This window comes from Nilaparvata lugens, chromosome 1 (assembly GCF_014356525.2).
Source record: "Nilaparvata lugens isolate BPH chromosome 1, ASM1435652v1, whole genome shotgun sequence".
Classification (NCBI taxonomy): Eukaryota; Metazoa; Arthropoda; class Insecta; order Hemiptera; family Delphacidae; genus Nilaparvata; species Nilaparvata lugens.
Window position 1 is genome coordinate 72,112,564 of NC_052504.1, and position 21,333 is coordinate 72,133,896.

Below are 21,333 nucleotides of genomic sequence, written 5' to 3' on the forward strand. Positions count from 1 at the left end.
AAAGTTGTGGAATAAATATTGTAGGAAATTATGTAAGCTTCAATTTTGAATATAACAGTTATGTCCATAGGATACATAGTTCTCGTGTTATATGCGAGAAACCAAAAAATGGTACCTTTGAACCACCCCCACCCCCTTAGCACAAGGGGTAGGGATGAGGACTTTTGATAATGTTTACCTCTTCACTACCCTAAACAGAACTGCGGAGTCAAAGATTGTCTTCCAAACTTTTCCCTCTATACCCTCTTTTGAGCATTCATTGCCTGGACTAATACCTTTAACTAAGATATGCGATCAGGATATATGGATATAGAAACTTATATGTTCGCAGATCATGATAATAATCGCAGATCATGAAACATATAATCGCATATCCATGTGGCCGGGCCCTTATTCCATTCTTACATAAACTGTTGAATCAAGATGTGCTGAAACCAGAGAGTAAAGAATGTAAAATCCATTACTTACAATGTAATTCATAATTACATTCTATCCTCACTGGCTGAATCACTAGTGCATAGACAATGATTTTGATATAGCCTAAGGTACCGGCACGGTAACATTGATCTTTTGTTATATTAATAATAATAATTGAGATTCCAAAATAGCCTACTTACCTGCTGTTTACAATAAGGCAATACTCCATTTATTGAGGCAGTTCTGAAGCATCTAAGGATCTCTCTAGTCTGCAAAACCATTAGGATAAATTGAAATTATGTTTTGTTATTTTACCAGTACAATTCTGCCATTCCATGTACCAATTTCCTGTACTGAATATGAAGCATATTTTAGTACGGTACATCAGTCATATTGTAATAATAAACCTGAAGTATAGTGAAGTAGGAACTTTTTATCAATAAATTGAACAGTAGAATGCGTTGAACGCATCGTCAGTCTAGCACTGGAGCACTGCTGTGAAAACCTGCCTGCTCTTCTATACTGTATTGTATTGTGCGAATCAACACAACTCAGCACATACCGGTCTCCCCAGCAAATACCAGACTGATATGTGGGACTATTTCCCCCAAATGAATTACACAATTGTGTTGCCATAACTTTGTCTGTGAGGAGAGTCATTCAACGACCTAGTGTATAAATGCCCAGAGAGACTGTCTGGAACACCTCAGAGGTACGGTATTCCAGTAGAGTGCGAACTTAATAGACCTAAAGTAAAACAGTTTAAGATGCATTTTCGTTTGTGCGTAAACTTCCGCAGTCGACAACGACAAGCATTGTTGACATTCATATTGTCCAAATTTCAAGTGTGCTAAAACAGCTAATCAAATAACTTTTTATTATTTGTGCTTAGGCCTATTTTTTAAGAATCAAAACATTCCTAATAATATCAACATATTGCCATTTAAAAGTATAAACTCAAACTCCCCTATTAAAACATAATTGAACATAATCTTCTAGGTTATCAAGATAATTGAAATCCACCCAATCTGAGATCCTCACACTGTCGTGGTCGACGACGGCATTTAGGCCTACGCACAAACGAAAACCCAGCTTTAGCAGTTCCAAGCAATCAATTGGTAGGCCAACAAGCTATCTTGATATTCCACGTCTAATCTATTGGTAATGATTGGTAATATTTTATGTTTATATTTAAATCAAGTATTTTAATAGTGTTTTTGTTTTGGAAATTATACAGTATGGTATTTATGGCAAATACATAATTCAATTTGGTTTGATTTGAATGACATTTCATGAGAGAGTATAAAGAGATCAAAAATGTCAGTTACCCTGAACAGCCACAATTTATTGTTATGGTTTGATTCTCTCCAAGAGTAAAATCATCCATCTATTGAATCATATTCATGATTGTGTCATATTATAATATTATGTGTCAGATGAGAATTTATTGTATTCTGAGATAAAAATTGTTTATTTGATGAATTTAAATCACCTTTGTACTCAACCTTGCAGCAGAAGTAAGTACAATGAATGACAAAAGAAACTCGCTCGTGTAATATAAAGATTGAAGTATTTTAACCCTTCGATTGTTCAGAGTATCATGCATGTTTTCAGGATTATGATAGAACAACAGAATTTCAAACACCGAAGAAAAGAATAGTATGATTACTCTCAAGCCACAACTGTTGTTCACTTCTTGAAGAATAATGCCCAGCTTACCGTGACTGGTTCTCAGCTTCTCTATGAGAATCTCTTTGCTGAAGCCTTGTGCCTTCTCAACTCTGATATTCCAAAACTTTGTTAAATAATTGTAGCGATGAATTAGTTCTTCTTGAATTATTAAAAACATCACAGAAATAGATGTTTTTGCTGTCACATTGATGACACAGTGCCAAATAACGAAAAAACCTAATCCACCCAACATGTATGATAGAAATAAATGTAGAGAAAAGAGAGTGACAAATTTATACAACCACATAATTCCTCTCCGTTCTGAACCAATTGCTGGATCACCCAAAAATTCGTCATCGAAGGATTCGATATCTTTAATTGCTTTTAAAAATAGTTTTTCTGTTCGTAAGACAATTATCGCACAAGCAATAAAAGATTTTAAGAAATGTGACGAGGCTTGTGCCATGAATATGGCGTTCCTCTGAGGCGGCTGTATCATAGTATTAAAGTTGATTATTTGCAATAAACTGAACCACAGTATTGTCAAATTAATGGTTTTGTGATACAGCAAATTCCCATTTTTCGCTGTAGCATTTTGTAAAGTAAATATTCCCATTGATTTCATGATTATTGATAGCAATCGTATAGTCTGGTAGAAATGTTCTCTATATTCATTTTTCGGTTTCATAGCTTCAATATGTCATTATTACATTCTAAAGTTGGGGAAATAAATTAGTTGTAGGCTATAGGTTTGATACTTACAGTAATATAAAATATGTGTAATCGTTAACTTGGATCTTGAAGAAAATATACAGACTTTAAGAGTTAATTAGTTTGAAAATTTATACTATTGTGAAATACAATTCTGATTTACTCATTAAAAATCATCAAGCTAATAATACTCCATGCATAGATCATTTTGCTCCTGTGAGTTCGTCTTCCCTTTAATAAAGCATTCTATTTCAAGATAAATATAATAGTCTGTTAGGCCTAACAGTGAACCTAATTCAGTTCATCCAATTCTGTTTTTTTTTTTTTTAAATAGAATTGTCAATTATAATAGCCCACAGCTATTATTTTTCTATGTGAATTCATATTTTCACTTGGATGGAATGTCAACAAATTGTATCGTTTTTTGTGTGTAAAGGACGAGACTGATGATCCAGTTTGCCACTTGAACAAAATTGATGAGTAGGCTACCGAAATAAAAAATTGTACTTCCAATATAAAATCAAATTGAACTATATGGAATCTTGAATATTTTCGTAGAATTATCTATGAGAGGGAATAAAAATATTCTTCATATTGAATGTAAATTTTTCTAGTATGAATTCAATGTTCAACAATAGAATTTCACGTTTTATATGGCGCAGGCTGTCATGGAAGCATACAAACTGTCAATATAAACTTTATGGAGAGTTTTCAAAGAGTAAGGTACCTGATTGTATTGAGTACCTTATTAAAGAGTACCTTGATAAATTACGTCACATAGTAGTTCCAAAGAACGAAGATTGATCAAATTTAATTATTAATACAGGCCTACTCAAAAATGGGAGCTGAAGTTGCACTTAGTTGATTGTACTCTTCAACTGATTGGCGATTGTATAAGATCAATATTCATTGTATTCAAAACACTGTGCAAATACAGCATGGAATATCAACAAACTCGAATATTCAATTATGCTACAAATTTTCACCATTGCTCGTACAAAGAAGTTTACATTTTGTCAAATTCTAATGTGTCGTCGTATGTCGTTCCGAATGAGTGATTGATTGAATATATGTGTGAAAAAACGTGTCAATTGATTTCTAGTAAGTAATTGTTCATCCTGCCATTTCGTATTTCCTTTTTCAAATGAAATACCTACAAAATATTATTTTTTTAAATGTCATTGTTACCTTAATCTATTATAAAGCATTTCTATTGTTAACAAAACTGATTCTATATTATTCATGAATTCACCATTCTATGTATAATTGAAACCACAGTTATATTTCGTTTAAAACGAGTGTCATCCTGCAACCTGCTAGGTTCATCCTCCCAACTCACAAGGTTTTCTTCAGTACTTGTTCATGGCATTATTTTTCCAAAGTGCTTTTGTTTTTTATGTATATTCTAATTTGCATTCATTTATATAATTGATTGGTATAGCTGTTATTCATACTCTTTATTGAATTGTTTCTTTTTGCAATAAGTTTTAATATCAACTTAGAAATTACCAGTGTAGCCTACATAGACCCTTCACACTACACACAAAGATCGAAAATTTACCCAAGGAAATTTTCGTACATTGCATTGTTCTTCGTTTATAATTTCTTACCTCCATTGATTGAATGTCAGCCCATAAAAATTATGTTTATCGTGAATACTAAATAAATAACTTAGTAGGATACCAAGGGTGAGGCCATGAAATAGCCTTATCAAGCGATGTGTACTGATTTGTGAAAAAAATCAGCTATCTAAGGTCTAATTATCTCTTACCATACAATCAAATTTGTTTAGTGCATACTTACTACTACAGGTGACTACAGGGACGGGGAAAAATGATATACCTATGAAAAACGTTTCCTCAAACCTTGAAGATATAATTTTCTTCATAAGTTCCCGTTATTTGTTCTCAGTAAAATAAGTCAATAATCGCACATAAGAAATGAATGAATGTTGTTGCATTTTTGTAGGGAACTGAATGAACTGCGCAAGCCATCATCGGACAACCCCGAGATCCTACGCTTCTTCAAGTACATGAAGGCAGCAAAGGAAGGCCAGGAGGGAGTGGACTGCTCGCGGCGGTACCCGGGATGTCCGGCCTCCACTATCCAAAGCGATGCACCACCCATGCTCACCACATTCAACGACATCAACAAGTTGGTGCATGCCCGCAAACTGCAAGCGTGACTCCACACTTGACTCCACTCAAGCGACAATCAAACTAATTTCAATTCAGGGATAGTGTGAACTGTACTTTGAATTTCCTCCTACATCAAACATAGCGAGGAATACTCATTATAGTGATATAATCAGCTGAAACGCTAGCTTAGATCAACAGCCTCAATTTTGAGATGGCTGTTGTGATTTATTGTGAAATCATTATTCATTGCCATAACTTCAATGATATTACAGACTTTGATAGGGTTACTAGTTCATTGAGTCTTCAATATACCAAACATGGGGGAATAAGTGCATTGCATTATTCCCACAAATTACATGTGGATTTGTGTAAACAGGGTGAGCAGAGTGATGATATGAAAGAAACTTGACAAGTGAACTATATTTGAGTACAATGTAGTTGTTAGTGAGGTTTAAAAAGAGTGAATGGGTTTTTATTGGAGGGCAGGCCCTCGTAGGTTTGTTCCCTGAGGAGACATTGATAAACAATATTTTAAGTATGTTATGAACCACCATTCAAAGAGGAGAATGAGTGGATGTTCGAAGCTCAAATAAGTGTGCTAACCGCTCATCATTTTTCAGAGCTTGGTATTCATTGATTTGAAGCTGTAGTTACATTCACTTATTTATTTATTCTACTTCTTAAGAAATCAAATAAAAATTTACTAATAGAAACAAATAACCTATCAAACCATTTAAAAAAAATCTTATTTAATTTGATTCTTGGAGTTATTTTTTAACCTTTTTTATTTCAAATTTTCTCTAAACTGCATCTCTTATTTTTAACAATTGAACTCATATGTTTGATTCTGAAATCTTCAGTTAGAAAGATTCAAATTGTATTTAGATTTGTGAGAACTCTTCCTATCCTATCGGTTTTACCATACTTTGAGAATAAATTTTGACCATAAAGGAGAAATAAAAATAAAGTGAAAGGTAGTTAATGCTAATTGTTTAAATATCTAGTACCGTATTTAAATTCATATTAAATTATTTATTTATTTGTAGTCAATTTTTGATAAGAAACAGTAAGAAGTGTGAGTGAGAGTTCAAGATGCCAATTTGAATGCAATATGGCAATATATGAAAAAATTGCAAGCGGCAAGATGAATAATGTAGCACGAAATTACCATATTTGGTGAAAGAGTTTTATTGTCTAGTTTGCTATGCTTGAGATGTTTCTTGAAAGGTCTCTTAAAGACTCACTTTCGATATTAAATTTAGTACTGGTACCAGACATATAAAACAATGGAGTCATTCTTATTGTATGATGAAAATTTTAAAATCATCGCATATATATATTATATTGTATTATTAGGGGAGGCATTTGGTTCAAGCACTTGAATAATTGCTCAAAAAAGAAAACAATTTGATTGTGTAAAAATCAAATCTATTTTCTTGAAATGAATGCTTTAAGATTTCTTAGATTTTATTATTATTATGACAATCCATTCATATCTGTTATATCTATACAAAGGTTTGATTTCCTAATTTAAAATATTTTTACACATTAATTATTATGAATCTTGAATACCAATTGCATATTCCATAATGAAATATTGACGTGAAGAAATGTATGATATCAGGAAAAATAAGCCTATGTTAGGCCTACTCCTAGCTTCCATGTTTTAGGCCTATATCAATTGGCTATTATTTCCTTAATTTACTATAAAAAGTATAATACAGAGTGTTTACGAACTCTCTACCAATAGGCTACTCTAGGGCATTGTTCCTGGGTGAGAAACATAACTAAATATCATATTTAAATTGTCCGGAAGTCTTCAGTTACTTACACAGCGGCCATTTTGCTTTTTTAACTTTCAAGTTTAAAATAACAGTGATTTATTTCACTTATGCCAAGACCAAGAGGGTTATGTAACATTAATTATTGTTTGAAAAAGTCTTAAAATAGCTTACAAATGACATGCAAAGCAGACAGACTGTTGCATTGTTGTAGCAGACTTTAGCATGCACTGCAACTAACCCCAGTAGTGTCCTATCACTGAAGCAGGCAAATCTCAGTTAATATTGATCCATTTTTAAAAAAATCAGGAACCAATCGATAGGTAGGCTAATTAAATTTAATAAAAAAAGTTATTCTTGTAAATGTTTTGTAAAACCAACGGTTTCTGAGTTATTTAATAAACAACATTTTAGATGGCCGCCATTTTGTTTTATGAATTTGAAAAATTATCATAATTTTTTTGTAGCTTTGTCTAGTTGTTATAAATGATTGTGCGAAGTTTTAATTTCTTATGTTCAACCATTATTTAGAAAAACAATAATAAGTTGAAAAAGCAAAATGGCCGCTGTGTAACTGTAGACTTCCGGACAATTTAAATATGTTTCTCACCCAGTAACAATGCCCTAGAGTAGCCTATTGGTAGGGAGTTCATAAACACTATGTATATGAATTATGCATACTATCTTACTGCCAAAGTACCAATACATTTAGTATAAGCAAAACAGTAGGCCCTATTTTGATAGATTATAGTTCCCACGTCATTATGCAATGAATTTTATCATTCAAATGGCTTAGTTCTGAACATCAACAATTTAATTGGTATTAATTTACTCCCCTAGAATCGAAATCATTTTCAAAGTGGATTGTCTTCTGATGAATAAATCTAATTGGTATGAATACCTTCTTAGTTTATATAAGATAAGTTGTTTTGTCCCGCATGGTTCGAAGACTGTTGACAATGTTTATTGTATTGATACATGAGTGATGAAAACGTTATTTATTTCAAATAATTGTGTGTTTGTATTTTTGAAAATGTACAGTAGTGTCTATCTTGTATAACTTGTAAAAATATCAAGTCTTAATAAAAATTATTTATTGATTCAAGCTTTCTTCAACTCATTCCTACAGACCTACGATATCAGGGTGCAATAGAGGGTTAGGTTACTAGAGAAACTTCTATTAATGCCAATTATTGGCATTCAATCAAATAAAAAATGTTTTTAAAATAGTGAAATAATGAATGAAGCATATCATGGTCAAAAGTCACGACAACAATGACAATATAGACATTTTTCTATGGACATATTTTAGGAATTAAAAATACAGTGATATTCTTTGAAATACAATAATACTCCTGTGATAAAGATAATTCATATCAATAACATTTTAATGATAAGTGATTTTGTAGAAATGGATAAATAAATAAATAGTATAATAATTATTATTATACTTCCAACAGGTTGACAATATTATGATATTCCTAGTTATTATTTACTCCTATATACTATCTAATAAGTGTGACTTCGGAATAGGAATACATTGGATACCAAAGCTATATCAAATAGTTAAATAGAGTATAATTCTATTATGATACTCTACTTACGCACTTCTTATTTGGTAGCTAGGAAGTTACTGGGAGTCTATACTTAGTGCTGCCACTCCCTGGGATTCTAGGATTCTTGAACCAAATAACCCTTTTCTGATAATATCTCAGATTAGCCGAGGCCACACCTGTCATGCAACGTTCCGATTCTACCAATGTCCAATATTTCTGTAGGGTGGAGGGGCGGTGGTATGTATATAAATCATTCTGTGAGCGATAGAGCGCTCTACCTGGTCTCAGATTGTAGAACACAAAATTACACCAGAGGGATTTTGAGTCAGACATTTTAATGATATTGTTGATTAAAAACTAAAATTCATCAAAATTGATTTTTTTCTTAAAATTTCACTCATTTTTGAAAACTGTTACCCAGTGCTCATTGAAGATAAAGAGTTCCGAATGATCTCATTTTATTACGAATTTCATAATCTGAAAGAAATGCAAGAGCAAATTTTTCTGTCCAATTACAGGATCTGGCAGAAATAGCTGAAAACTGGAAAATGAACCGAAAATACGATGTTTTTGGGTCACTCTGTATCTACCACAATGAAATTTAGCATGAAAAAATTGGTTCTGGACTTCTCTTATGTATCCAAACAATATATTAAAAATCAGAACTACAATATGAAAAGCACACACCCCTTTTCATGTCTGAATTGACTGGACTATAGGAGAACTCAGATAGAACCAGAGTTCAGCTGGTGATGGGCCATCAATGGCACACTTGACAAATATGCATGATACCAGTACATTCAGGCGGATTCCGCCTTACGTAGGTCCTATCTATTATATAGGCCACCTTACGTGCCTATCAATATCAGAGTCAGTAACCGATTCAGTGAAAATTCATTTTGCATTCCTTCCATTGGGATTATTCCCACTCAGTCCGGCTGCGCCAGTATTAGAACTTATGAGAATAATATTCTCGCTGTACTGGACATGTTCACTGACACTGATATGTGGCAACATGCCTTTAAATAGCATAAGAAAAACTTGAACGATTTGAAAAGGATACGTAGATGATAAAGATACTTTTTGAAATGAAATAATGTATTTATTGCGAGAACTTAACAAGATGAAACTTTACAAAATATTACATATTATTTTGAAATACATTCATTACAACAAAATTAGGCTATAACATTATACTAATGCAATGGTATTAGAATAGCATATCAATGAATAACATACAATATAAAAATAACAATATAAAAGTCCAAAGAAAGTTATTCAATTTACTAAAAATAACTTTTAGTTGAGTTATTTTCGGTAAATTGAATAACTTTATCAAAAATAGATATTTTCAGAAAATTTTTGTTTCATTAGATCAACAATACCATGAAGAATCTATCCTTAAAATCTCATGGTTTTATCTTTCACCGAACTTAAAATGTTCTGGCACAAAAATTTAAACTTTAGGCGTTCATATCTCAAAAAGTAATGATCGAAAAAAAATGTTTTCCTGAGAAAACTTTTCAATTTTGTAGCTTGATAGTATACAAATAGAAAAACTTTAAAAAATATCACCAGTAGAAAGTTTAATTTCACCCTTTGCACAGCCTTAGTGTTGATTCTTGACAAATCAATAAATTGTGCTAGAAGTGAGCATGAGCAGCATTTTGTTTTTTAATATTGAAATGCTTATTTATAATACATATGTATATAAACTATTATGAATAAGTGAAGAAAAACATAGAATATTTTATAGTTTCTTAGATGATTACAATAATGAAATTCAAACAATATAATGTAATCTTTCTGTGAAAAAACTAACTACTAGCGACTAGCATATCCCAGCATCCCTATTCCCTGACCGAAAGTCTCAATTTATAATTATTAAACTCTTACTTTCCCTTATGCACGGTTGGCATAGATGCCACTGAGCTGAAGAAATAACTGCATGTAGAACTACAGTGTAGAGGCAGCAGCGGTGGGTGATCCATTGCATTTTCAATGCAAATGTCATTATTTTATTCACAACTGAATATAATTAGGACTTCAGTCATTTTTTCCCTCCACCGTCATCAAGATTCTATCTGTTAGAATTTCATAATGGATCTTATATGAGTTGATCAGTCATGTTTACTTGGTAGAAAATTTTTTTCTTGAATTTATAATCTTTTATAGAACTCTATTGAACATTTTTCAATTCCAACATTGTTTCGCAAAACGAAACATTAAATTAGAGATAATTAAGAGTATTAATGGATGTACTACTCCTTGGGTATACTGCACCTTAAGGTACAACCTTAGCCACTGCTACCTCCAGGGTTCTGTTTCTCAAAGCTACAAGCATTGTTACCAACCATTGTTACGGACAAGTTGACAAGTATTCACAAAAAAATATGATTTACAAGTTTACAATTCTACAAGTGTTCTGAAAATAGGAAGCATAACCTATTTGCATGATGATTAACCATTTTCATCTTTTAGAAAGTTTACTCGTAGTTTTTTCGGGGATGTAAACTAAATAAATTTAGTTTCAAGAATAATATAATTATAGTCTTGTAGGTATTTATCCATGTTCATATAGTTTCAAGTCAGTTTGGAGAAGAAAATTATGTTTGTAGGTATATGACCATAATAACTATTCAATAACTTATCCAAGTTAGGCCCTTTTTAGGAAGATGGCATTTTCGGTTTCCTCATAGTTTTGTTGGTATACCTGTCAAATTTCGTTCTCATATGTTGAGATATAAATATTTTACAGCTGATTGAATCAAGCATTGTATTTCTAACCCACAATATTGGAATTTCGACTGTGCATTCTGCGAGTATTTGGTTTTTATATTTCTCAGATAAAATGAGTGATTTAAGTGAACAAGAGTCAGTGAATGGTGAGATTGAATTTTTAGAAGATAATGGAAATACAAAACGAAAAGGACAATCAGTTTTGTGTCGCAGTGAAAATAAAAAGAGAAAATATTCAGGAGAAGAACACGAGACATCATTTGGTAAAGTGCAAAGCAAAACATTTAATATTCTATTGAAGTGTTGTAAAAAAGAATGTTGCAGAAAAGTATCTGCTTTGGAGCAGGAAAACTTATTCAACCAGTTTTATGCTAATTGTTCTAAAGAACAACAAGATGTACATTTGTCAGGACTAATGACCAACAGTAAGCCCTTCAACCCACGTGGTGGCAGCTACCAAGCCCAGAGCATTAGTTTGGAAGTTTCTTGTTAGGGTGAATGGAGTAGAACAATCAGTCTGCCGGCAATTTCTTTGTGTACTACATCAGATATCTGTGAAAAGACTTCGTGTAATACAGCAAAAAGTCATAAAAGGTGATATATTTGTGGAAAAAAGAGGTAGCCACACAAATCGTCCAAGAACTATAGAAAAAAGTGTTTGGGACCTTGTCAGAGAACATTTGGCCCTTATTCCTCAACAAGAGTCACACTATTCCCGAAATAAATCACAAAAAAAATATTTTCTCAATCCAAACCTCAGTGTTAAGAAACTTTTTGTTTTGCATTTACTACAAGGAGAAAATGAACAGTGCTTTGAAATTAAGTTACAAGACTTATCATAAGTTTTTCAAGTATGAACTGAACTATGGCTTTAAGCTACCGAAATCAGACATTTGCGATTTCTGTTCAGAGTGCATTGTAAAACTGAACTCCAATCTAAATGATTTTTGTAAACTTTGTATAAAATTCATCAAAGAAAGTACCAAGCATACAAGACTATCCACGACAAAATCATCACTGAGAGTAGAAACAGTAAAAACATTCTTGTTTTGCAATTTGATTATGCCCAGAATCTTCCACTCCCCAAAACTAATGAGACTTTACAGTTTTATAAACGGTTACTATGGGTGTATTTGTTCAATATACATTGTCATAATGATAATAGTAGTGTGTTATATTATTTTTTGGAGATCAATGGGAAGAAAAACCCTGATTCAGTCTGTTCATTTCTCCTCGACTTTATAAAACAATAAAGTGGTGGCGGAAGGTGTTTTTTTGGTTATTTGAAACTGCTATTGTGAATTATTTTATTTTGTTTACATTGAGCAAACCAGAGAATGCCAAGGTTAGACAAAGAGTTTTCAGAAAACAACTGATTAAACAATTAGTGGGGGATAAATGAAACAACAGAAAACGACGCAGGCCAGCCAGCATTGAACTAGAAGAACGTTTAAATGGTAAACTTCATGTACTAATGACTCTTGAAGGCAAGAAAATGAAGGACTGTGTTGTGTGCAGTGGCCAAGGTGAAGATGAGGTTCGGAAATGGACAAGACAAACATGTGAGAGTAAGCCAGGACTTTGTTTCCAGTAATATCACTCAGAAAAGACTTTTAATTACAAAAAAATCGAAGTGACTCCTGATTGTACTAGTTGAGCAAAAACAGACTCCGACCTGGCTGAGCAGAGTGCATAATTGTGTGCCGAGTAAACTGGCAAGACGCCATGGTCACTAAAGTGGCCTTACTGACCGCACAGGACAATCAGGTTAGATTGATGACCAAGCTGCCATGGAAATAGCTGTGGGCAGTAAAGTGGCCCATCCGACCTCAAAGGACAATTCGTAAAACACCCATCCGACCGCAGAGGGTTTTAATGTAGATCTCTGGAACACCGTGATTTCAAAGAGCGGTGAACAAGAATGCATGACTAACACTATCAAATGCTTCCGGTAGTCGACAAATGCCATATGAAGACCAATTTGATACTCTGAACATTTTTCAATTAGTTGATTGATGACTTGGATATTATCGAGAGTTGAAAAGCCTTTCCAGAATCCGGCTTGCTCAACGGGTTGCTGAGATTCGAGGATTGGTTGAATGCGGTTTGTCAATAGTCTCATGAATAATTTTCCGATGGATGACGTGATACTGATGGGGCGGAAGTTATTTATATTGTATATGTCTCCTTTTTTGTACAGAAGTATAATATCAGCTGATTTCAACTGATGAGGTACCTGCTGCTCTCTCAATACTCTATTGAATACATTATTCATCAGGGTTATAATCACTGGAGCAAGAGTCTGAATCATTTCATTTGTGATTTTATTGTTATCAGCAATTTTGTTTTTCTTCAATGATTGTACACAATTCATTACTTCTTGATCTTGGAAAACTGTAATATCTGTATCTGTAATAATAGCATTTGAAATTACAAATGTTGTATTCTCAGAGCATTTGAATAATTTTTTGTAGAATAATGTAGCTTTCTCAATTATTCTGTGTCTATTCCTATCGATTCTTCCATGTTTATCTTTCAGTCCTGTGTTCCATTGAAGACCATGTGATAGATCCTTCTTCATTTGTTTTATTGAACCAGTTGATTCTAAGGCTTCTGAAATGATTCGGTCCTCATGAATTTTCAGGTGATTTCTAATATGAAATCTCGTCATTCTACATAGAAGGTTGCATTCAATTTTTTCTTCTGAAGTTTTTGGATTCTTCCTCTTCAAAGCCTCTCTAATACATATTAAATCTTTCGTGTTCTGTGAAATTTTTGTTGGTTTGCTTGAAGCTGAATGTTTGAATGATCTTACAACAAGAAATTCCATCATATCATAGGTCTCCTGCAATGTCAGGTGTGATTCATTTCCAATGATGTGTTTTACATTGGTCGCTAACTTTTGTTTCTCTCTTTCATCCGATTCCATTATTCTAATAACATTTCCATTCTAAACACTTTAGACAATGTGATAGTTATCAGCTGTGAAAAATTTAATTTTTCCAGTTACCTCGAACTGGCTGATGAGGCCTCTGCATGTTGTTAGAGCATAGTCAATTTTAGTTCTTGTATGCTGATTTGGTGAGATCCATGTCCACTTTTTCCCAATTCTTTTCTTGAAAAATGTATTTATCACCTTCATGCCCTGTTGAAAACAGAAATCCATTAGCATTTGGCCTGCCTCGTTTCTCCTCCCATATCCATATTTTCTCACAACATTCACCTCGTCTTCCTGTACACCAACCTGTGCAGTTGCCGAGTATTATTGTCGAATTTTTCCAATTATTGTTCTTATCTTGGGACAGAATAGTAGTGAGAGATTCATAAAACAGTTCTCGCTCGATTACATCCGATTCTGCTGTGGGAGAGTAGACTTGATAAATATTCAATGTTTTAGAGCTTCCCACTCTTAGCCTCAAGACTGCGATTCTTTCTGAGAAACCTCTAAGTTCGAGTATTTTTCCTTTTAAATGTTTCCTGATTAAAAATCCAACCTCTTTGACCCTGAGTAATCCTTTGTGTAATCCTAGCCAAAGTATCAAGACTAAACGCCTTGATTCCCAGCCTGCAGCCACATTCAACATTATTGTTTTGACAAGATATCACATGCAGACAAGTAATTAGATATCATCTTTCAAGCAAAGAATGGTAAGTTATATTATCATTATTTTATTTTATTACTATAAATTATAATTATGATTTTATGATAATTCTATGTAACTTATTCATATTATAGAACAATATTTAAGCTATTCAAATTATGATTTTTTTGAGGTTAAGTAGCAGGATGTCTACACTGCTATGACATACTATCATAGGCTACTGTCTACATCTAATTTATTTTTAAACATAGTAACTAAGTTATATTGTTATTAATATTATTTGGAATTATTATTGAGTAAAATATCTACAATTCAAAGGTAAAGGTTCATCACAATAATGTGGATAGCATGGAGATGACTTAAAGTTAAGATGACTTATCTGATACAATAATGAGTTGAGGCTGATGACTATTATGATTCATGGTTTCAATGCTTTCATGGAATAGAGAATTTACAGAGGTTCATATCAAGTGTATCTGACTGATTCATCCTTCTGTTCTTGTTTACACTACAACTTTAAAAGCTATAAGCAAATAGTAAGTTAATGGATGCTACACCTGTAACTTATGTATGCATCCTGTAGCTGTATGCTACACAAGTACCTTTCTGACTAATACATCCTTCAGTTCATGTGTACATTACAGCTAAGCTAAGCCAATATTATGGTATTGTAGTCAAAAACCAGTAGTTATTCATAAACGGTAGGCCTACCTATATTTACTTCTAAGTACATGTATCCTGTGAGTATTCAAGCATAACCGTATTAGGTATTTTGTATTTTTTACACTTTTTGACCACATTTTTTGTAGTCAGGTGTTAGTGTAACAAGCAGTGGCGGCGTGTCCATGAGAGCACAAGAGCACGTGAACCCCCTATGAAATTGCTACAATAAATTAAAGTTCAAATCAATAGAAAATTGATTGAAGTAATAGTAATACTCAAATTTCTTGTAATATTAAAACAATAAGGAGTGCACCAAGCAAGGTACACGCATTGAGATAACCTTTTGAATTACGCGCTACAGCAAGCAGGATCACTGCTCCAAGCGTTAGTATGGTTCAAATGGTAGCTGGGCGAGTTCAATTCCCTCCCCGTGGGGGGTGGGAGACTATTTACATTAGCTTTACGGTGAGCTGCTTTCCAAGCAGCTCATAGCTGTGATAGTGTGCTTTGCATTGGCGCCATTGCCTTCTAGAGCCGTTTCCACTTATGAACTGTTCTAGCTGGCACTGGCTACTACTTTGTTTACTGTTTGCAGTTTCGCGTTCGCGCTACATGTGTTGTCGATTTTGAGGTTAATTCTTGTTTCTTCTTTCTTGTGTTTTGAAAAGTGAGAATGGAGGGTTCAAGAAAGGTTTCAGTTAGCTATTTAAAAGAGATAGTGTTCTCTAATTTATCAATCGAGGAAAAAATATCGATTAAGGAAAGTGGTAGGCCTACACCGACAATTGATATACATCAGACTTCTACATCGAAATCCAGGACATACAAGAGAGATTTCAAAGACCAACAATATGAAAAGACATCTTGGCTGTGTGGTTGTGAAGAAACTAACAAACTTTATTGTTTTCTGTGCTTGTTGTTTGCTCGCAAAAAAGGCGATCCAGCATGGATTAAGAACGGTGTGTGTGATTTAGCTCATTTGACTCAAAAAATTAAAAAGCATGAAAACTCACATGCGCATATTAGTGCTTCATTGGATTTCAATTTACTTGGTAAAATTGATGTTCATCAACAGCTTGATAGTGCATATTGTTTGAGCATCAGAAAACATAATGAGCAAGTCACCAAAAATAGGTATGTGCTTTCCAAACTTATAGACTGCATTAAATTTTGTGGTGCATTTGAGTTAGCTCTTAGGGGTCATCGAGAGGACGACAATGCTTTAAATCCGGGAATTTTCAAAGGCCTTGTGAATTTTACTGCAGAGCTTGATTCGGCTTTGAAAGAACATTTAAATAGTGCTACAGTTTTCAAAGGCACCTCCAAAGACATTCAAAATGAATTGCTGGACTGCATGCTTTCTGTGTGCCAAGAAAATATCAAACAGGAGATTAAAAATGCTCAATATGTTTCTCTAATAGCAGATGAGACAACTGACATTTCGTCTGCATTTCAGTTAGTTTTAGTTTTTCGGTATATTTTATCAAATGGTCAACCAGTAGAGAGATTTTGGAAGTTCGATAATCCTGAGGGTCATGATTCACAATCGATTGCAAAATGTATTTTTTCAAGTTTGGATACTGTCATAACAATTCCAGAAAAACTCATTTCTCAAAGTTATGATGGTGCGAATGTGATGAGTGGACAACATGCTGGTGTGCAGACAATTGTGCAACAAACCTATAAGCATGCTTTTTTGTGCATTGCTATGCACATCAACTCAATTTAATTGTAGCACAAGCAGCGAGTCAAAATCAAGATGTAAGAATTTTTTTCTCAGATTTGAGTGATATTACTAATTTTTTTTCAAATTCTCCTCAAAGAATAGATGTTTTAGACAGAGTAGTCGGCAAACGTGTACCTAGGGCGTCAGCAACAAGGTGGAATTTTAAAAGTAGAACTGTGAATACAGTTTTTGAATATAGAGAAGAGCTAATCGAGTGTATGGAGGAGATTCAATCCACATCAAAACAACCTTCTAGTATTATAAAAGCAGGTGCTATTGCTCGTCTTCTCAAAGATAATAGATTCATTTTTTGGCTCTCGGTTTTTCACAGGCTAATGCCTCATGTTGACATTTTATATAATCAGCTGCAAACAGTTAAGACAGATGCTATGAAAATCAAATCAAATGTTGAACATTTTATCAAAGCTGTTGAAGAGGAAAGAACTAAAATGAATGATTTGATGGAGATGGTAGCAGACTGTGCAGGAAGTGTGCCCAAACGTTCAAGGCGCGAAGAGGACACCTACCTCAGTAGAACAGTGGCTGCCAAGGAAACCTGTGACATCATCACCACTCAAATCAAAACCCGGTTCTCATTCACAACATTCTATTCAGCAATCTGTTTATTGGACTCACAAAAATTTGAACATTTCAATAAGGATTTCCCAGATACCTTGCTTGAAGATACTGTTAAGGTTTACTCATTTCTTGAGAAAAATCGCCTAAAAACAGAACTTGAAATAATTTTTAGAAGAGTAGACTTCAGAAATTTGCTTGGTGCTGTCAGTTTGCTACAATTTTTCATTGAAAATAACTTAACTTCGTCATTTTCCGAAACCTATAAACTTTTGTTGATAATTTCAACCATCCCAATGACAACAGCTGAAGCTGAGAGGTGTTTTTCTACACTAAAACGAATCAAGACGTTTTTGCGCTCCACAATGAACCAGGACAGCTATCAGCATTAGCAATGCTGACTATTGAGAAGAAATGATAGCAAATATCATTAACTTCAATGAGAAGGTGATTGATGTTTTCACAGCAAGGAAGGAGAGGAGGATGGATTTTATTTTCAAAAAATGCTCTGTAAATGCCAACTAGAAGGAGGGTGAGTGTTAACAAAGTCTCTAAAAGCATGTTAATCCTTATTTCTTTGATTGGAAATTATCTTACATCGAGGAAAAATTATTGCTGTTTTCTGTATAATTTATGATTTGTACATGAATTATTCAATGGGAGTATGGGAGTACATCTTCTAGGTTGAGAATCCTGAGTATATCTAAATACTTATTATTATTAAACGAGAATCCAAATTATTATTTAGGTACTTAATATAATACAACCCATTAGAATATTTTGTTACCTACATAATAATATGATAGGCCTAGTACTCTTCTAGGAATAAAAAATTACATTCTACTACATGAAACGAACAAAATTCACTTGAAACATGGGGTTTAACAAATTATTAAAGATCTAGATCTTGTTGCTCATGTTAAATGTGAACCCCCCATTAATTAGTATTTGCACGAGCCGCCACTGGTCACAAGGCTAGCTGCTACCACTGTTAAATTGATAATAACCCTACCTATAATCATGATAGTATCCAAATTATATTATGCCTATCTTATATTGTATTTTATTTGGTTTTTATGTACAATAACTCTTACTGACTGGATTAAAACCAAGCCTAGAGTATCAATATTATGATATTGAAAAAAAATGTATTAACCCTTTGACTGCCAGACAATTTTGCAAGTAAAGCACATTTGAGTCAGTGGCACTTTTGTCTAAGAACTGCCAGCACTTTTAGGCATACTGTGTGTCGAGAACTGCCAAGGGCCGATCTGGTCGACCCTCAAGGTTTTTATTTCCCATTTTTTTTCTCTCTCAATTTTCACGTTCTTTGCATCAGTTTAGAGAAATAATTTCTGTATATGAAGAGAAATAATAAATATGGGATTGCACTAACTGATTGCACTGTGCATTTTGATTTGAATTTGACTATATCAGCTGTTTGTCTGTAAAGTTATTCATAATCATGTTGGCAGTAGCTAACATCTCTACTGTATTATGAAGCAGCTGATATCAATACTGCTTTGAAAACTCATTGAGGTTATTATTCTTATTGAAGTAAACCATAAATAGTGTGTGAGGAGTGTTTTATAAGTTGTTTTTGTTTCAAATATGGACTCAAATAGTGGTGGACGTTCTCCAGTAAGTGAGGGAACATTGGTTTCAGAATTGCGCCAGTCAGGGGTAGAATTTATAGATTGTAATGATGATTCTCTGCATGATTCATCTTCATCATCTGACATCAGTGGAGTGGACTTTCTTGATAATTCTGATGATGATCCGGACTATATTCCAGACATAGAAGCAAGAAGATCTCAACCAGGAGTTTCAGAGCTACAAAATAGACCTGTGCCACGTTTATTTGTTAGTAGTTCAGATGAAGAGACTGAGCCTCCTAGCATTCCTATACAAAATAGACCTGTGCCACGTCCATTTGTTAGTAGTTCAGATGAAGAGTCTGAGCCTGAAGTAGGTCTAGCAGTGAATAGGAGAGTAAGGCAAAGAGTTGTGGGTGGCAGGGGTAGAACTAGACCTATATTTAGAACAACGGCAAGCTAGTCCTGACAGCAGTGATTGGGAGGAGATAAATAATGAAGATGTAGGCTATGTACACTCCTTCAATTTTGGTGAACAATCTGGACCAAAGCATTGTCCCCCACGAAATTCCTCTCCAATTGAATATTTCAATTTATTTTTTCCTTGGCATTGTTGGAAACTTTTGTACGAGAGACCAATAGATATGCTCATCAGTTTTTGAATTCAGGTATGGCGATTTCACCACAAAGTCAGTTACGTGATTGGACTAATGTGACTGTGGCTGAAATGAAGGGAATCATCTCAGTTATTATGAATATGGGCTTATGTCAGAAGCCATCAATTGAAAGCTACTGGTTCACTTCCTCCTCTCAAAGTAACTTATTCAATGGTTCCAAGAAATATTTTCCAGAAATCGTTTCCAAATTATGCTCAAGTTTTTCCACATTGTTGATTCCAATACCCTTGCTCTCATGGCACACCAAACTATGATCCATGTGGAAGATTTCAACCCCTCATTGATCATGCTAATCAGCTCTTCCGTTTATTCTATGTTCCCTACAAGAAATTGTCAGTTGATGAGTCATTGGTGGGCACTAAGAAAAGAATTGCTCTCACACAGTATATCCCAAAGAAAAAACACCATCGTTGGGGCATAAAACTATGGGTACTAAGTGACTCTACAACCAACTACTGCAGTCAATTTTATTGTTATCGAGGCGCAAAATATGAGAAAAGGAATGAGGACACAGAAAATAATGGTTTAGGATTTTCAGTTGTGAAGAAATTACTTGAAATGTGCAATCTTATGAATAAAGGTTACCATATGTATTTGGACAATTTCTTTACAACAAAGAAGCTAGCCAGGTACCTTTATTCAAAAAGTACATTTGTAACAGGAACTATACGGCTAGGTAGGAAGGGTATTCCTAAACAGTTACTTGGGAAGTATCCAGTTGGAAAGAAAGTTTACATAAGGAAAGGCCCACTTCTGATGATGGCTTTCAGAGAAAAATCAACCAATAAGTCCCAGTTCATTCTATTATCTACCAATGCAAGGGCACTAAGCATTCAATACTCTATCAGAAAGTCTGGCAGGGTAGTAATCAAGAAAAAGCCACAAATTGTGTACGAATATAATCATGGAATGGGTGGCATAGATGGAACAGACCAGATGCTCTACACCTATCTAGATGAAAGAAGGGCATTAAAACATTGGAAAAAAGTGGTTTTCAGATGGCTCTGAATTCATATGTATTATACAGACTGAATACTGACAAGCCAATGTCCAGACTTCAATTCCAGATCAATGTCATTGAGAGCTTGGCACAGGAATGACTTGCTGAAAAAAATCAAGTAATGCAAGATGGTGCTCCTTCCACCAGTAACTGTGGGGTAGAAAAAATTGAGAACAATAAAGAAAAGATTTGTTGTGAATGTAGTGGAGCGAGAAATCCGGAAGGAAAATGGAAACGTTCAAGGACTGAGTGTGTGAAGTGCAGGAAAGGTATGCACTTGAATTGCATCACAAAACATCACTGCAAGTTTTAAGTGCAGTAAATTGTAAATGTATATATTTGTGACTTTTATCCAACATATTATTCCATTACTTTCTATTATTATTACTTTATTTTTATTATTATTCTATTATTCTAACCCAGCAAAAAATATACCATACTTGAGAAGGTCCCAAAAATAATCACTGATGATTATGCCTAT

General features: G+C 33.8%; 2 protein-coding genes across 8 annotated transcripts in view; one reads left to right on the forward strand and one right to left on the reverse strand.

The window, feature by feature from the left end:
- Positions 1-7,823, forward strand: part of LOC111056392 — a 75,194-nt gene extending 67,371 nt beyond the window's left edge. For all 4 annotated transcript variants that reach the window (XM_039442203.1, XM_039442188.1, XM_039442195.1 and 1 more), the window contains exon 7: positions 4,768-7,823. In XM_039442203.1, the coding sequence (XP_039298137.1) occupies positions 4,768-4,984 (217 nt within the window). In that variant the 3' untranslated portion in view covers positions 4,985-7,823. The remainder of the gene's footprint in view (positions 1-4,767) is intronic.
- LOC111056391 overlaps positions 1-21,333 on the reverse strand; it is a 98,514-nt gene that overhangs the window by 9,820 nt on the left and 67,361 nt on the right. Inside the window, exons 1-2 of one of the 4 annotated variants that reach the window (XR_005573110.1) lie at positions 8,323-8,440; positions 618-686 (exon numbers count right to left, since the gene is read on the reverse strand). Coding sequence is in view for 2 of the 4 variants with exons in the window: in XM_039442227.1 (XP_039298161.1) it covers positions 618-686; positions 1,910-2,776 (936 nt within the window). In the remaining 2 variants the exon portion in view is untranslated. Of the gene's footprint in view, positions 1-617; positions 687-1,909; positions 3,749-8,322; positions 8,441-21,333 lie in introns of those variants that run through there. The other 3 variants (XR_005573109.1, XM_039442227.1, XM_039442234.1) reach the window with 3 other exon arrangements.